Genomic DNA, 19,540 nt, shown 5'->3' with positions numbered 1-19,540 from the left:
GAGGGGCCGCGCCGTCGTGAGGCTGCACACACGGGTGCTCAAGGAGCGCCCCCCCGCGCCCAGGACGCCCGGGGAACGCCTGGCCGAGAAGTTCTACGTGCCGGACCCCCAGGGGGATGCTAAAGGAGGAAGGGGGGTGGAAGAAAGGGGGGAGCCAAAAGACGAGGGGGGCGTGGTGGTGGGGGGGAAGGGGTTGGTGCTGGGCAAGGTGCACGTGGAGGTGAGCGAGGTGCGGCTCGCGGTGCGCGGCGGACGGCGACGCCGCGCGATGGTGCAAGTGACGGTGGATGACGGCAGCGAAGGCGCAGGTGAGCGAGGGGGGGGGAGGGGGGAGGAAAGAATCGTGGTGCACGGCGGCGGCGTGCTTCGAAAAACGTTTCATGCCAAAGGATGGAGTTTTTGCGATTGTCCAACTCGGGGAACATCCGTTCGCAGAGCTTTAGTGTGAGTGGAAGTGTCGATAAATGTTCTTCCCATCTGGAAATGTGTCCATACTCCCACTTGCATCGCGGTTCCGTTCAACGATATCAGTCTTGATTTACTCTAATTCATTCGTAATCCCTTGCGGCCATTTGCAACCGCCTGATTTTTTAGTGATAATCCCTTTCAGCCATCGTTCATGCTGTCTTTGGTTCGAGTGCAAGTGGTGGGTGCACTGAGCTCTCCGAGGGGATGCCCAGGTGCCATTTTACTCGACCGAGGGAATGGGACCGCCTTGGTAATAAAACACACGCATGGCAGGCCAATGTGCATGCCGGTCATCCGTCCGAACCCAATGTGTGACGTGTTGTGGAGAGAAGAGAGAAACTTGTTGGGAAAACATTGTTTAAACGGTGCTCGTAGATTATATTTTGACGTTTCAAAACTTATTTCGACTGGAAAAAAATAACACAAATAGGAATATTTTTCCGCGCTGGTTTGTTTGTGACAATAATTGAAGAAGTGACAAGCGTACATTGAAGTTTACAATTACATCGCAATCCATGTGAACATATCCAGAGTTAGTAAATTACTCGTTGCCTGCCTTATCTAGGATTCCACACTATAATGTATGGTTTTGGATTGATACCGATGGTACACTCGTACATTTACTAGCTTAACCTGACAAGAAAACACTACAATCAAATTTTTCACAGTTTCGCATTCATTACATCCCCTTACATTCTGTCCAACATCCAAATCAGTTTGATACCGTTAGCTCGTCGCTTGCCTAGCGTCTCATGCCCTCTATTACAGTCTTCAACATTCCATCGTCAACCGAAATGCTCTGCATCCGTCTTTTCCGCATCCTTTAGATTTCTCACGGCAACGCCATCTCCTTCCCTATCATGCGTAGTGTTTCTCCTTTTGATTTTCTTCCGGTCCATTGTACCTTTTCAGTCCTCCTCTACAATCAAATCTCAAAAGTCTCCAATCTACGTCAAACATCTGGCCAAGAATCAAGTTTCTGTGTCGCTTAGCACCACGCTCCATACCAAAGTTCTCACTAATCGTTTATTAACTTCCTTCCTTTCATTCTCTCTCACCAATTCCCAACTCCTTCGGATAGCTTCTTTGTCTGACTAATTAAGCCTCTTTCTTTCTCGAAAACCGCAAAACCTTTGTTTTCTTTACACTTATTCTCATCCCTCACTTATCACACTGAGTTTCCAACGCAATCATCAATACTTGCAACTGACCCTTGGCTGACTGACAAACTAAGCTTGATCATTTCCATTTTAAGCATGATCCTAACTGATTGCATGAATTCCTAATCGACTTCCATTCCTATCTCCATTCTTCCCAAGCCTATTTTACCTCATTTCCCATGCATAAGTTGAGCAGCAAGGGTGATAATTGAGTATAACTGACTTTATAAATTCCCCGCCAAATTTCACTTTGACCACAACTTTTTACCATTCCTCTTTCACCATTTCCTCCACGCAAACGTTTGAAGAGCAGGTCATAACGGGCACCCCTTACCCCTGTGCCTAACGATTCTCCAACCGCCATTCGCACCTCAGCAGCCTGAGATATGTACAGGTTATAAACATCTCTCCTATCTGTTCAATGTACTCGGCTGCACATCCACGAATTCCACCTAATTCATTCTTCAAATGCTTTATTGAAATCTAGGAAACAGGCAAATTCGTCCTATTTTTTTCTATGTTTCTCTGTTTAGCTTTCTATCTCTCACGTTCTCCTAAGCCACTAAGTAATACCGTGAAATTATTTTCCATTCCATCAGCCTTGATTGATTTCAATCCCCGTAATACGCTTTTTACCCCGCATTCAAGCATTCCTGGTTCTACGCGTTATTCATTCACGTCATATTCTCTTCCTTGGTCTAAATTTACTGACCTAAAACATTTACCATTTATAATGGTCTTCCATGCATTCTTTCCAATTCTGTTGTTTTTTTCTGGTTCACGCTGAAAATCTCCAGCCGTATAATAATAATGTGCACGGCTTTTCCTTTGCTTCCAGAGAGGTCTGTCACCTTCCAGGAGGACAGAGCACCTATTTCATCCTTTCTTTTAGACTCCCCACGGCCTCGCACTGCCTCCTCCACTACTGTTCTTCTGCCCTAGATGTCACTCGCCTCAGTTTATTTTTTATCAACATGTTCTACTGTTTGCCTAATTCTGTGTTTAGAGTCTTTCATTTCCTTCTCTCATCTATCTTTTAAATTACCCCGCCAGCATGGTTTCTTTACATTTTTATTTACTGTTCCTATAGCAGTTTCCTTTGAGACTTTTGATATCCCTTTTTTGATACGTTTCCAATTTTATTTTCTGCTCTACCCTCTCTGTCTTCATAATGCTTTCCACTGCCTCTCGATTTTCCTTACTTTCATCCCGGTCATTGCTGCTATATTCCGTTCCCTTATCTACTATCTCTATTTTACCCACTTCGGTCTAATACCACACCTCATTAGTACTAAATTATGATCTGAAATCGCATCCTCTCTCTGTAAACTGCGGGATTTGTAGAGGTGTTATTAAATCTGTGCCTAATCATTTCGAAGCGTTATGTTCATAATATTTTTAATTTTTTTCCCTACACTCCCCATTTATATTAAGTATTTCCCTCAAGGACAGCATTCATATTTCCCGATCCGTGACGTGACCACATACTTGATCTCAGCGATTATTCCACGTGACGATAGGCACACCGCGAACAGGGAGAGCTTCGCAGAAGAGCACATTCCCGCCCCAGACGCTGGCTGGTCAAATCGGCCACTTTTGCTATGCTACCACAACCCGCGGAAAGTCTCTCTTGCTTTGATTTATACAATTTCCTCATTTGCGCTCTCTGTTAAAGGCCAAAAACCCAATTTTTTCTTGCAGTTATTAGGCTGCTACGGGGCGAAAATGGCTTCAGTTGACCAAAGAGCTACAGTATATGTCAATAGTCTTCCTTCAAATCATACCTTTACTTTTAATGTTTAATGATAGCTATAAGTATGCTAATACAATGGGAGTAAAATGGTTGCGCGAGGCTACAAAAAAATGATTCAGTCCTCTTAATAAGCATGTTTTTCCGTTTACAATGAGTTACCCATGTTGGATACATTGCAACATCCATTCAAATTCATGTGTACCATTATAGCTAACGCACTTGGTACTATCACAATAAATATTTTCGTTGGCTACAAATGATCAATCGTCTGAAATAGGAGCGACCTTACCTTGAAAATATGCTATAGTAACAATCAATGTAGCTGAAACAGCTATAGTAAAAATCCACCGGCTGCGTAAAACCTTACAAGTTTCACATGACCATATTTCCTTCACAAACTTATAACTTGTTTGAGTTTGATAAGCAATTACAGTACAATACGAAGTAGGTAGTATAAAACATATAACTTCTTCATTTAGGAATGAGCAAAGGGTTATTAATGTATCTTGTAGCATAGCTAAGCTCAATTAATCAGATGTTTAGCGATGATAACCCAAGGAATGCGTTCCATTTTAATAGACAATGAAGTACCACTGCAAACTTCTGACGCATATATTGAGTTAACCGACGGAAACTTTCCCTTAGTTGGAGAGATGGCAGAGCACTCGCCCACAAAGTGAGACGGCCAAGTTCAGATCCTGAATGTGTTATATTTTTCCGTGAAATTTATTTCTCTCTGGTATTTATCCGTATATTTCCGATGCCTGCTTTTCGTTTATCTTATATCGAATGTATATATAGGCATACATACGTACGGATAACTTATATGTTTGATAGACGAGGATAGGGCTCACATCTCGCCCAAGTGAAATGCAGACTTCAGGATGGAGGTGCCAGTTCCTTCCCCTGCACCACCTATGGTTTCCCAGAATCAACCAGTACCCGAAAAAACACATACTGGCTCGGGTGAAGGTGAGGGTGCACAGAGGGGTTTCCGAGTATCGAACCCGGAGCCTATAGTCATTAGTAGAACGCCTCATGGAATACCACTACGTGTACGTGTGTTTATATATATATTTATAAAAGGTAATCCACCGGTTAAGGTAAGTTTTGAATGGACACAACTATCATATACATTTTTTGTGTCTCCGAACAAAATACAACCCAACATCCAACTCTACATCAAGTCCCTCTTTAGCTCTGTGTACTCCCTTCCTCCCTTCATCCCATCCAGCATCCTATCTTGTTCCTGCCCTTTCCACGTTTGCCTAACGGTCTCCCCTCTGTTACAGTTTTCAGCATCCCACTGCCTTAATCCATTTTTCCTGCCTCCTTATGATTTCTCCCAACAAACCCCTTTCTTCGACCACCATACCAAGTATTTCCTCATTTGTTTTCTTCTCTGTCCATTTCACCTTCTCTATTCTTCTCCACACCCACATTTCAAAAGCCTCCAGTCTACGTCTATCCTCCTGCTTCTATGACCACGTTTCCGCACCGTACATAGCTACGCTCCATATCAAAGTTTTTACGAGTCTTTTCTTAATAACCTTACTCAACGTCCCTGTTATCAACTCCCTCCTCCTTGTGAAAGCCTCTTTGCCTAGCGCAATTCTTCGCCTTACGTCCCTACTACTTTGAAGGTGTTGGTCCAAAACACTACCGAGATAGGTAAACTGTTCTACCTGCTCTAGTTTTTGCCCTCCTATTTTAATGTTTAGCTTAGCCTTTTTCTTTCTAGAAAATCGCATAACCTTTGTTTTATTAATATTGATTCTCATCCCATACCTGTCGCACTGAATTTCCAATTCAATCAGCAATGCTTGCAACCCCTTGGCTGACTGTCAAACTAAAGCTTGGTCATCAGCAAATCTAACTGATTTTACGAATTCCCCGCCCACTTTCATTCCTACCTCCAGTTCTCCTCATGCCTCTTTGATCATTTCCTCTGCATACAGGTTGAACAGCAACGGTTATAATTGGCAACCCTCCCTTACACCTCATCCTAACACTGCCCATCCGGACTCCCCGTTCCCCATTCGCACCTGAGCAGCTGATTTTACAAATTCCCCACAGATATCTGTATATAAAATTCAAAGAAATGAGCGTGAGGGTGTTGACCAACAAAAATATATAAACATACATAAAAAATAACAATTTCTTCTGTCCGCAGAAGAAGGTGGTCATTCCACCGAAAATTTCGGAATACGTTTGTGTGAGTACCCTTTTCCCCGTGTTTTTTATATAATTTTGTTGGCTGACAACATTTCGCTTCTCCGTTAGAATTATTATTCACATCAGTGAAATTTTCTTATTTTATGTATATATATACGTGTGTGTGTATATATATACACGTGTGTGTGTGTATATATATATATACAGGTATATACACGTGTGTATATGTGTGTGTGTAATTCCTTCCACAAAAATGCTATATTCCTTTGAATTTGTCCATAAATATTCTCTATTATTAACATTGTTAAGCCCTTGAGTGATTCCGCGTGAATGTTATGTATCCCTACAGTCTTATATGATTCTAATTCTCCTAATACCTTTTCTTTCACATCATCAAGTAAGCCTGGACCTAAGATACGAATCATATTAAATTTATGCGTATACCTATGCTTTCTGGCCAAATAAATTACCACATAAACCATATGCATAGATCCTCGATTCATTTTTTCTATTTCTGCTGAATCTTTCCCGGATCATTTCATTATTTTCCTGCTTGATATTTAAGAGAGTGTTCTCGGATTTTACTCTCTTACTTCCAGGAAGAGATTGGCCCTTTCTGTACAATGCATCAATTCCGCCTTTCCTTTGTAAACATAGCATATCCTCGCTCTGCATCTCTGAAATGCGGGTAAATAACAATGGCTAAAAGATCGATGAAAGCAAGAGAGTTTTTGATAAAATAGAAAGAATGTATAGAAAAGTTTAATGTTCGGATTATAAATTTGGAAACAGAAAAAATATAATATCAATACGATACCTATGGGGAAGATACAGTTGACTTCCAGGTAATAATATCTCTTCAGAAGTTTTCATTGATTTAGAAATACAGATAGATGGAAGTTTTGTCTAATATCACTAATAGCATTTTTGAGAGAGTAATTTGGCCGGAAAATTTTGATGGACCAGTATTGATACCCGATCAAAAAAAGAAAAACTAGCAACATGAGAGGACTCCAGGACTATACATTTGATTTCACACCAGGCAAAGGTAAAAATTAGGTGTTGGTCACAGTGCATGGACAAAAGTGTGGAAAACAAAGGAGTTTCAGTTTAGAAAGTGGAAGGTTAAGCGTATTACCATGGCAATTATGAGGTGACTATTGATTTGGTATATTAAAGTATAAGCCTGGATGTGTTTTTGTACACTATGAATTGGTTTGGAAGGCATTTTAGAGAAAACTGGGAACATTTGATGAAAGTTTTGCCAAAGATAGGATTAGACGGAGGGGCAGACGACATCTGGAATCTTTATTTGTCTCATAGTGCATACTTTAGGACGATGACTGGAGAGTTCCGCAAGAAACAAGGCTCAGAAATAAAGAACAAAGGGTTTAACACCACAATAGACGTAAGTTTACATGAAACAGGCCTGGAGACAAAGAAATATATTAGCTAGGCTATATTATGGCTAGGCACAGATTGAAGACAGCGTGTTAAGTTCTCACAATTTCAAGGGAGTCACCATCCAGTTTTATTCATAACTAGCTGAATACCCGGCTTTGCACGGGTTAGGGAGAAACAATAATATAAATATACTACATAAATAATAACAACAAATTATAAAGTACAATAATACACTACTTCATACAAATTTAAGAATCTTTTTTATTTAACACCTGTTTATAAACTACATTTTTTGTTTCATATCCAGGAGAAAGAATATATAAATTTTTAGGCGAACCTACTCTGGAGCAAGCAACATAAAGTTGCCCGTGGCTAAAACATGGTGAACTTAGATCAACACCACAAAACTTTAAAGACTGTCCCTGCGATTTATTAATGGTAATTGAAAAAGCTAGCCGGACTGGAAACTGTAATCTTTTAAAGTTGAAGGGAAGATCAGTTGGGATTAGAGGTATCCGTGGAATAAAAATTATTTCACCTTTTCCTTTTCCAGTTAAAATGACTGCTTGGATTATATTTTTCATTAATTTTGTCACACACAATCGTGTCCCATTGCAGTGTTTTGGTGGATCTAAATTTCGCAATAAAATGATTGGAGATCCTACTTTAAGTATAAGGCGATGTTGTGGCAATCCAGCTGGATCAAGTGAATTTAGGAATTCCGTTGGATAATTGACGGCTTCGTCAGCATCCACTACGGTATCAACCGATTTATATTCAATCACGTCTCCTGGCAGCATGGCTAGTATCTCCTTGTTAATTTCATTAACATCATCGTTCTTAGGAGCAAGAATGGCTCTTTCTCGCAACCATTCTAAATTTTTATAATTTTGATTAACGTTAGGATAGACTGCTTGTATCATATCGCGGACAGTTTTCACCGATACACATAAATCTGATGACAATTTTATCATTCCAGATGCTTCAATAGCTAATCTATCTTCTCCAATCTCCAAAAGTTTATTTGCAAAATTTTGAGCATTCCCATCTCTTAAGAGGATTCGCATGTTTTGTTTAAGGCTAATTTCTGGGACATGATTCCATAGAACAGAATGTTTTAAACGGGCATAAATTTTATCGGCTGGAGTCGATTTTGGAATGACAGGCAGAGTTTGACGGAAGTCTCCACACAGGAGTACCAGAGCTCCTCCCATTAAACTGCAGTTTCCTCTAAGATCTTGAAGTGTTGCGTTGAGGGCCTCAAGAGATGTTTTATGAGCCATCGTACACTCATCTCATACTATCAATTTACATTCTATAAGAACTTGTGCCTGGCCGCTTGTTTTATTTATATGACATGTGGGATTTTCTTGTCGGGAAAAATTAAGTGGCAACTTAAGGGCAGAGTGGGCTGTTCTTCCTCCTTCCATTAATGTCGCTGAAATACCTGAAGATGCAACGGCTAGAGCAATTTCTCCATGAACCCTGATTTTAGCGAGAACTAAATTAATTAAAAATGTTTTTCCCGTGCCACCAGCAGCATCGAGAAAAATGATAACTCCTTCTTGTTTATCTACTTGATCCATTATTGTTTCGTACGCGAATTTCTGATCTTCATTAAGAAGTGGCTTTTTATCCGCGATGTATGTTTCTAAGTCTAAGACATTGTAGCTAGTTTCACGTATATAATCTGGATAAAATACACCCTGTTGATCTTGCACAGGTGCAAAAAGACCGAGTTCCACTAAAGTCTTGTCAACCATGGTGATACACTTTTCCTCCAAAATAATCAAAGTTTTATTAAAAATGTCGGAGTTAAACGTAATATCCAATGTAGGATTTTCACTTCGAACTTTAGCCAGTATATCCTCACTCATTGATTATTTATATTTTTCCCATAATTTTTTTGGGTTAGATGGATTACAGGAGGTTATTATGATGGCAAACAAAATTCAGATTTGTCCTGGAAGAGAAATCAAACTGGCCTCTCGCAATGAGTCATCCCAGTGTTGATCTCCTTCTAGCAACCCTAAATTCTGGCAAGCTTCTCTGAATGTCTCACATATTTCTCCGTTTACCGTTCTTAATTCTGCAAATGAGCGAGGTCCTCTAATGGTATGTAGAAGCATTCTTAAAAAATAATATTCGGCGTTGTTAGGATGGACTGTGTAGACTCGGCCCAATGCGTCACATGAATAAATATTATTCTCAGGATCAAAGTTGCCCATTTTTCTTCAACAAAAGACTTTCCTTGATGTATTCCACGTATAATATCTCGGCAATTCTGAATACAATAGTGTTCTTGCAAAAGTATCCTGCTGGCATAGTTGGAAAAATGCTGTTTCTATGACAGCAAAAAAGTAAACAAATTACATACATACAAACAAACACTCTCCTTTATATATATAGATTGATTGATTTCATTCATAATTCAATGAAGGTTTGCCCATAGGTTTGATATGGGCAACGGTGTGATATTCATCATTGTTGAAGTAAGAGGGTGGTCTGAAAAGTTCCCGACCTAACAAAGATATAAAACATTTTTTCTGAAATTTTCTGAATTTTTTCTGAAATTTTTGAGGTCGGCAACATTACAGACCACTCATGTAGGCGTAGCCGTAATAAAAGTTCTTTTAGCGGGAGAAAGAGAGGAATGGTGCGGTAGCTATCGTACTGGCTCCCCACCCCGAGGGCCTGGATTCAAATCCCGGAGGTTTTGAATATTTTTCAGTGGTATCTCGATCCCTACTTGAGGTGCTTTGTCGAGGGCATTTTGAGTGAATACGCCGTCCGTTGGATGGGACGTTAAACTGCGGACCCCTTGGCGCCTTTCGTAAAGGGTAGGCTATTGCCGACGCCGGGTTTCTCTCCATCCTTCATCCTTTCCTGTCCATCCCTAATGACGCAAATGACCTCAGCTGTCGGTCGCCTCCCCCAAATACTACTACTACCACTAGAAAGAGAGAAGGTAAATGATATTAAAGAGTTTTGAGGGCGTAAATGCATAAGTTAACGAATTCCGAACCATGTGACCTCATTTCAGTGTGTGGATTGGAGAGGAAATTTTCTTCAAGATAAAAAATGTGGAGAACATCGTAGGATAAACTAAAGCTGTTTTCCGTGGCACAGCCTTTTACTTGGAGGTAGGAATAGCTAATGAAGAAGTAATTGTGCATGAGGATGAGATGAAAAACCGATAAATACAACATTTACTCAAAATTGTTCATTCGGAATGTTATTTACCCGTTTCTCTTTCTTCACGACGGCCCAGTCCAATTCTCCTCTTCCTCACCTCTCCACCCTCCCTACTTTCTTCTCTCCCAACTTCTCCGTCGCCCCATCCCTTTCACTCCCAGAGGGTATGGCCGTGCTACTGACAATTCAATGAGTGATTCTCGTTTCAATTTTATCTTTTTTTCTATGCTTATATTTTTTTCTTTTCTTGTGTTTGTCACGTGTGTGTCACCCAACTTAAATAATATATAATGATACTACGTGAAAAGATGTGATGTGATGCGATGTATTGTGATATGTGGCGATATGTAACGTGTGATGAGTATATGAGACGATATGATATGCCATGATATGATGTGATTGATATGATCTCTAATATAAGATGAGCAATTTGGTGGTGATCGCTTCGCGTTCTCTCTCCTCCTCCTGCCGCTACCAACGAGAGCTCTTTTCTATGTTCGTAATGTATTCTTAATATCTCTGGTTGTTGATTCATGTTATTCAGGTTTTTCTGTCATTTTTGAAAAATAAGTTTTCATATCCCAGGGAACCTAGCTTAGTATTTACAATTTCCCTACGATACTCCCCATGTCGCGGTATCCTAGTGGTTTCGTAGAACCACTGAATTATTGTGTTCCCAGCTGTTCCCAGCGTTCCCTCTTCACTCCTTCATGCCTCTTTGCACCAACAATGCCCATAATTTGCTCCTTGAAGTTCATGCTCGGCCTTCATCATAATTTCAACAATTCTTCCTAATTGCCTCCTTCAGTCATGGTCCTCGATAAGCTCTCGTACTTCAGGATATGTCCGATTTACATTCTTCTTCTTGTCAGTGTAACTCACTAAATTCTCTCTTCGCCTGGTTCTTCAAAGTACTTCATCATTATTATGGGTCTTCTGTTCAATTACATTGTCATGATTCTACGGTAGTATTACATTTCCATTGAATCCGATCTTTCCATTTCTATGCCTATCAAGCACGCCTCATGCCCATAGAAAGGTGGACTGCATATATAAGTCTCAACGAGCTGATTCCTAATTTAAAGGTTATGTTGTTAGGGAGGGTGGGGCTAAGGGCTCTAAGGTTAATCTTTAGGAGCTGCACTGCCAGGGAAGTAGGTTCTGCAAATGGGTAGATTGTCACTTTTCTCCTAATGGGATATTTTCGGGGTGTATGTACGAATGTGTGTTAGGATATTTTGCGCAGGAGAGAGTCCGGATAACCACGTCGGATGAGTGGAGTACGAAACCTTAAAACGAATTCATTTAGAGAACCAGCGTTGCCGTGGATGTGAAGGCGTCTGATAGAAAGATAGTACGGATTTGACTGTTTATGAGAAAAACTAAATGTGTACTTTTCCACAGTTTTAACTATTAATAATAACAAAATAACAACTAATTTGACTGTTCAGTGTGGAGAGGATGACAGCTATAAAAGTAAAGATTTAGCTGTTAGTTTTTGGGTTTGATGAGGACCGAAGTGTGGAATTTAATTTAGAGGAGGGAGATTCGGGCATCTAAAAATGTGATTTGAGTGGAAGAAATGGTGGATGTGAAGGAAACAGAGGATTTTTATCTAGGGAAGAGAGAAAAGCTTTAGGGGCGTCCATTCCACATTGCCAAACGAGGACAATACCATCATTGTGCCTTACCCAAAGTAAGAATCTCAGGGTTGGGCGACAGAGGAAGTTTGTTTTGAGGAGGAAAGGTAGGACTGGCATACAAAGAAATCAACCAACTTCCCATGGCTGGACCTTTGATTTGAATGCTGTGGCTATCGTCAAAACCGAAAAAACTGAAAATGAACCGTTGAAGAGGGGAGAGACCATCATGGGGGATGATATATTTAGGGAGATCACGTCAATAGTGGCCACAGCTCTCTCAATCACTTCGATGGTGGACACAAATATATACAATGTAAATAAATAAATACATACATATGACGTGAAGAGAATAAGTGGGGAAGGAGATAAGGGACTGCAGTGCAGTTTTGTATAAAGAATTCGCAGTTTTGCCACATTTCTTTGAAAGTGAAACCCGAAAGAAATAATTCAAAACCGTCAAATTTCGCTTAAGGAATTTGCGGAAAATAATATGGACTATAAAAGTTTACTTTTCGAGAACTAATCCGAGACAATCGCATTATGCGGCTGCCGTTTACAATGTACGAAGCTGTCGGCATAAATCATTAAAAACGTTTTTAAATTACATAATAGGTAGAAAAAGAATCCGACTGTTTAATATTCCCTCCTCATTGAAGTGAATGTGTTGAAATCTTAATTCTGAGTCATTGACGCCGACTCCACTCAACTCCTTTCGGTCACTCGAGCGCACCTCTCTGCCCCAACGGACTTTCCAAATGTGCCGCGGGCAATTCCGCACGCACTTGTACTTCCCAAGAGCTCCCGCGCGTCATTTAATAACACTCTCCCCCTCGTCCATTTTCCCCTCTCCATCGCCACCGACGGACGCTTTCCCGTCCGCTCGCTTTACCTCCTGGGACGGGCACGCACGGCTAAATCCCCGTCCCAAAATGGATTCCTTCGCCTATCGCGCGCCGCGCCCTTCCCCTCGACTGCGAAGGAGTGGAAAAGACTCAGTCGCTTTCGAGCCCACCTTTCGGAATCCCTGCACGGCTCGAATTGGCAAGAACTCAGAGTCATTGTGCCACCGGAGAGGGAGGCGGGCGGGGGTGATATTTTGACTCAAAGCCAAACAGCCATTCAGATGGGATTCGTCGGTTAGCCGGGTCGTTATATGAGTGACTTTTTGCCCCATAGCGCCGCCGTTTAAATGTTTGGTAAGAAGAAACGCGAGTCTTACCTAGGCGGCACATGAGGTTAAAATTATATCCTCAATAATTTACCGTGAGTGGGATGTTAATGATAGCTCCATCTAAATCATTTGACTTTATGGTTCCCCTCAGGCCTCCGGCATATGACGGGGGGGGGTGCAGCCACGTCAGGCATGCACGATAGCCGAAGAGTTGCGTTTGCGTAACGCGAAAGAATGACTTGTACTTATGAGAGAACATCTGCCCATATTAGGAAATGTGGTAGTTCTTGTTAGTAACTCGTGAAGAAAGCTCCTTCGCCATTGTTACGAGCACTGAGAATATGCAAAAGAATTCCATTCTTAAGATAATTTTTAGTGTATTTCGCAAGCATAACACTAATGACAACTACATTTGGGAAATTATGAAAAGTGAAAAATAACGACAACTTCGAAAATATGCCACATATTTTCCCATTTCTAAAACTGAACAAATAAGGAAAACTGGCATGGATACTATTATGCTTATAAATATTATGGATGATAATTATTTCTAACTAACATGGACCGCAGCTGTTACTTCCTTTATTTCGCTCTCAGAGAAAACATATTTAAGCCATCCATTTTACAGACTACCTGTATTACTCTGATGTTGCGAGATAACTTGGTGACAGAATCTATTTCGTAAATTAAAAGAAGTATTTTGCATTTAAATAAATCAGGGTTTTATCAAGTACTTTCTATCATCATGAAAGAATTGCACTAGTTGGTGCCTGAAACGATTCATGTATGAAACACTGAATAAGAAGGGCAAATTTTCATAGCTCTTTCACAAACCACTGGTATACGAAGAGATAAAATATCAACATTCAAGGACACATTTTAGCGTCGCAAACGATGCTTCAAAAATTTTCTTTAAGTTTTTTCTTGAAAAATAATTTTTAAAGGTTAAACATGGACATTTCTAATTATTCTATCAATATAGAACATAAAGGTTTAAGCGACCATTAATAATGAAGTGCCTTACAGCTGGCGAATTTTTCTTAGTATGAAAAAACGGAAGAAGTTGAGGATTCACAAAAGTACATGTACTCCCGCGTTGTGATGCTCAAAAAGAGCCAGGATTCATTATCAACAACATGGAAAAACATTGCTCTCAAAAAAATGATAACATAAAAAAAGTTTATACGTGAATTTAATTGCTTCAAGGACAGCCGGATCTGTCTTTTCTTTGGTAAGTAATCCAAGCAGCATTGCGAATTGATCGTGCAGGTTAAAGTTTAAACATTGTTTTCCCTGAAACAAAAATATCAACACGTCGAATAAAATACTGTTCTATCGTTATGATATGCTGTAGATGAATTAAAGAGTGTCCCAAGACATGAAGTTTAAACAATTCAAACAAATAAAAAGAGTTTGAACTTAAATTAAAATTATCTGCATTGCACGAGACCGGTGCAGAAAGTAACTTACGTTTTGAAAAATATGCATGAAATTAGTGACAAAACAAATTTTTATCATATAAATTTGAAAGGCATATTTTTAAACTATTTTTCTGTATACTCACCATTCAAATTGAGGAATTTATTATTACGATGCGCAAGCTTTACAATTCCGTCCCTGAAGAAATCTGCCGCCTTAAATTTTAGCCACTTGTTTACACCAGCGTGCAATTCTGCGTCACTGTCAAGGCACTCTGTTCCAAGCCACGCAAGAGGTAAATCGGATCAATTTTCACGAATTTTTTCGTTGATTTCGACCGTCATCTGTCACAAAACTCGGCCGACCACTGCGGTCCTCGTCGTCAACATTTGGCCATTTCAACTGGATGCATCACTCCGCCTTCACCAATATTTCCGCCTCCGCACAATTCAAAAAGTTGCCCATGAATTTCAATTGGCTTTCAAGTGGCTCTTTTTGCCGGTAAAAACCTAATCACAGATCGCACTTCAAAACTCGCGGGGTTTTCTATTGCAACGCACATTTTAATAGTTCACAGTGAGCAAAGTAGAAGAAGCACATCCTGCGCACCACCACAGTAGGGTGCGTACTGAGCGAGGCGACGCACAGACCCTAAGATGGTTCCAAAAAGTACCAAGATGGTGGGAACCATCTTGGTGTCTGTGCGTCGCCTCCCATGCAATTGAGAGTGCATGCGGAAGATTTCCCCTTCCTACTCTTATACCTCCGCTGGCAGCCAACGCGCTCTCCTCCGGCATTCGGACCTTGGCCCTCCCATCGAGCCAACACGGGGCCAACACCTGCATACCATCCGGCACCCAGAAAAGGAGTCGAAACGACAGGGGAGACTCAGAGTGAATCTGTTTTTTCGATACGGCTAATAAAGCTGGTACGCTCCGTATTTTATTCGTTATTTTCTATAAACCTCTCACCAACCTTACCTAGGTCTCATAAATGACCAGCCCAATAAGTACAAGGTTTGTATAAAAATTATCGGGAAAAATTTCGGAAAAATAGATTTATTTCAGATTTTGCTACAATGCCTCAAAATTCTTCAAAGTACATCCCATGAACGTCGACACACTTTTGCCAGCGGCTTGTTCCACGACTCGAAGGCTCCCTGGCAGGCGGATTACGGAGGTCCTTAAGGGTAGACGTGCAAGCTTCTTTGATGACACTTAGGGTCCCATGGTTGTGTCCTTTGAGGGAGGATTTCACTTTTAGGAATAGAAAAAAATATACTGGCGTCAAGTCAGGACTGTATTGGGGTTGGGGAATCGTCGCGATGCCATTGCATAAGGTTTTCGTAATCAGACACTCGACTATGCTTTTGGTCGCCCGTCAAGATCTTCGGAACGAGCTAAGGACCAATCTTTCTCATCACCAAACTTTCAGTGATAATTGTGTGAGCACCATCACCTTACCAATGCCAATGCAATCTGCGATCATTCACACACTGAACCGACGGTCCGAATTCAGTACTTCACGTGCACGTTGCACGATGTCGTTAGTTTTTGACGTCGATGGCTATTCGGCTTGGGGCTCGTCCTTCACACTCTCTCGACCATTTTTGAAGAGCTTGAGCCACTGAAAACTCCAGATAGAGACATGCTTTCACCCTTGAACACTTGGAAAATCATGCCCAACGTCTCCGTACTCGATTACCCCAGTCTAACACAAAATTGATGGCACACCGCTGTTCAATCGTTCGCTGCATTTTGCGCTGGCATCGAGTCACTCGACAGGGGGCCATTAAAACACGATCTAGCCCCAACTAACCCTTGCAGACGATTAACGCTTGGCGTGTATTGAAGGTCATTCCCTCCACCACTGTGTCTGTGTGATGCAAGCGCGGTGCGACGTACCGTCACGTCAGGAAAAAATTTGTTTCCAATACTTTTTACACAAACCTAGTATATGAACGTATTATTATTCGATGGATCTCGGATTAATAAGATAAGATAGCATCCGAGATAAGATTTGAACCGTTTCTTAACTTACTTTACTACAGGAGATAATTTTGACGAATTTTACTTTAATAATGCGTAATTATGCTAAAGGAAGCGGTAAAAATATCATCAAGGACTCGATTCTTCGTCTTTGAAAGACGTTTGAAGAGGTTAGTTCACTCTGTTACGGAGGACGTGGGGAAGTCTCGTGCGTAATACATGGGATTTGTTGAAACCTGCGGGTGAGAGGGCGCTGATAATATTGCGGGAAGAGAGTTAGAGTTGCGTATCCTTTTGGGAACGATTTGAGTATTGTCCAGGGGGGGGGGTCACAAATGCGGTTTCTGACGAAGGTATGCGGAGGATATTCCCAGACTTATTGCAGGGGAAGGCAGCACTCGGGCATTGCGTAATTGGAGAGTCGGTTCGAGAGCTCAACCCAGTTGAGAGAATTGCTCCGAGGGTCACATTGTCCGTTTAATTACGGAACAGGATTTAAGACCTGGATAACGGTTTGGATGAGAGTTTACAAACCGTGAAGAGCTAAATGACGGTCGAGCCAAAGCATGCGTTTTGAAGTACTTCACGTGCATCTTCCAAGATGTTTGTAGATACACGAACACAGGTTTAAGGTAGGGAGTGACCAGCCTCAGACGCCACTCAATCTTTGATCAATATTGGGTTGGAAACTTATCTCCGTTAGATGCTCCATTTGTGCTCGAGCATCCTAAAGGTGTGGTGCTAGGTACTGGTATCCTGCGAGGACACAGGGCAAGTTTAAAACATGCTATTTTTCTGCTCGAATAGCGGAAAGACGGGAAGTAGCATTTTCCCAAAAGAAGAGACATTCAGTCACCTTTCATGGGTAATTGGAGGAGAGTGTGAGGGAGCAGGTTGTTTGTCGTTGTGTTCTGTTGGGGGAGGGGTTGGCGGAAAATACAGAGGAGATGCTCTTCCGGTAAGGACTCAAAATTTAAGGGTTTTGAGTGAGTTCTGGGAGGATCAGTGTGGTGTTAAGACAGCGAAATGTATTAGAGGACGATACGTCAGTAGAGCACTGTACTGTACCGTGTCAAGCGACAGAAAATCATAAATGCTCCGGTGGAGGATATGTTAGCGGACAGAGATACCTGTCCAATTCTTGTTCGTCTCCGATTTTAGTGTTGCCAAAAAGAACAGGTGAATGCATTGTGTTGTTGGCTTTTGTAGAGCTAATATGGTCAGTGAAGACGCGTACCCTTTATTACTAATAAATTTAATTTAGAATGAGATCGCATTAAAACCTTTCACACAGCTTTTCGTGGATTTTTATTTTTAATTTATATATGGAGTAAAGCGATAAAACCTATGAGGTTGATGCTAGCATAAAGGAAAATCCAGTTCCACACCTCTACTTTTAGAGAATACTGATAGAAATAGGGGAGAAACTGGATGCTGAGCAAATAAGTACCGAGTTTATATTCCACAAAGTAATTAGGGTAACGTAAATTTGAGCAAAATGGGGATGATAGTGGAACAACAAGAAACTCAAAGCCTTAAAGCAAGTTTTTTAAAATGTTTTTTACACCAATTTGCATTTTCTTGTGGATTTAAACTTTTAATTTTCATTTTTATTCTAAAAAATCCACTTTATAGATGGATAGGACATATGTCATCTTCCTTTTCTCTAGCTGGCGTGGTAAAACAGGGATTCAATAGTTATGCGAAGAAAAATGATTTCAATAGAGTTTCATTTAGTCATTAACATTTATGAAGGCATGAAAATACTTGTAAACATGTAGTTTCCATTAAAAATAATATTGGACTAATAATTTCAAGGAGAGGGATACATTTTGACTTTTAAAACAATTTTTGAAATCTTTCAATTTCTACTAGAAGACAGATAAGTAACTGGCTTAATAAGGTTCCAAATAATTAGATTACACCAGTGACTCGAACCCCTGAGGATGATGGCAGAGTTAGCAGTCGAAACGTTGACCGCTGATTGCATGATTCAGCTAAAAATCCCTGATTCAACTTGGTACGCTCCGCAAGTCCGATAGCTTGAGCACAAGGAACACAAAGAGGAAAGCATAGCAATTTTTGTTCAATGAGACATACGTAAGTTCCTTTTCATGATCTTTTGAGAATTCTGTGTTGAACTTTCCAAGTCATAGAATAGGTGACACATAATTAACAAGGGTGTCAATTTTTTCAAGCTATTTCACGACTCCTTTGTTTTCTAAAGCTAATCTTATTTGTAAATTAGGCCTAAATTTTATATAACCCCCGAAAATTAGTTTCATTTTATACAATTAAGTGGCAAATTTCGTACCTTTATGACATTCCTCTTCGATAATTCTTCACTTTCACGCCTTTAAATGGTTTTGTGGGGAATGCTCATCCCAAGATTGCTGACTATGCAGTTTCCTTCTTGCTCTTGGAGGAAGACACCTTCAACATTGTCCTAGCAGAAGTTACCCTGTGGAAAATTGCTTAAGGCTCCTGTTGTAATATTCTCGTAATGGCAGATGCCTGCATTGGCAGATTTCAGTTTCCATAAACATTTTAAGTGACTCGATAAAAATTTAGATGGGACAAGTTTAAATCATGGAAGCCTTAAAATTTAAAGTTAACTGTTCTATGGCCAAATATTTAATGCGCTCACCGTTAGCCTTTATTGTCTAGGAGTTATTAATCATTGCTATTTATGTAACCTACAGTGTACGTCCGGGGTAGGTAGGCAATTTAAATAGATTATTGGAAAATAAAAAAGGGTCATTTAGAACCTTTGAGGTCTTTACTTATAAATAGATTTCCTTTTACAACGCTTTATGACGTTAAAACGAATTACGACGAACTGATCGTGCTTCAAAAGAATAAAACACTTTTCCAGAGACAATAGGCAACTTATTCATTAGATTTTACGACTAGTTTGCTCTGATCACAAAACCTGCCCATTTTATCATACATCCATTTTGTTCACTCCTCTCCCCTCACGGAACAGTAATATTTTAATGCTCTTCTCGTGAAACTGTTTCCGCAGCTATTTTCGGCTCATCCCCCAGCATCCGTTATCACACCCTTTGGGTAACTTACTGAGAAATAAGCAGTTTATTTTCCGAACCTTGATAGTCACCATGAGAATTTATGTACGAAAAATGTTAAACTCACACTAAGACTTT

The 19,540-nt window shown here is 40.5% G+C and overlaps 1 protein-coding gene across 3 annotated transcripts in view; it reads left to right on the top strand.

Moving 5' to 3' along the window:
• Window positions 1–228: 228 nt before the first annotated feature.
• The window catches only part of LOC139685618 (uncharacterized), a 144,657-nt gene continuing 125,345 nt past the window's right edge, over window positions 229–19,540 (top strand). For all 3 annotated transcript variants that reach the window (XM_071582555.1, XM_071582556.1, XM_071582557.1), the window contains exon 1: window positions 229–308. In XM_071582555.1, coding sequence (XP_071438656.1) covers window positions 269–308 — 40 coding nt within the window. In that variant the 5' untranslated portion in view covers window positions 229–268. The remainder of the gene's footprint in view (window positions 309–19,540) is intronic.

Source organism: Hetaerina americana, unplaced genomic scaffold (genome assembly GCF_022747635.1).
Source record: "Hetaerina americana unplaced genomic scaffold, ioHetAmer1.1.p SCAF_119, whole genome shotgun sequence".
In the NCBI taxonomy this organism is placed as follows: Eukaryota; Metazoa; Arthropoda; class Insecta; order Odonata; family Calopterygidae; genus Hetaerina; species Hetaerina americana.
This window is presented reverse-complemented; position numbering and strand designations above follow the sequence as displayed.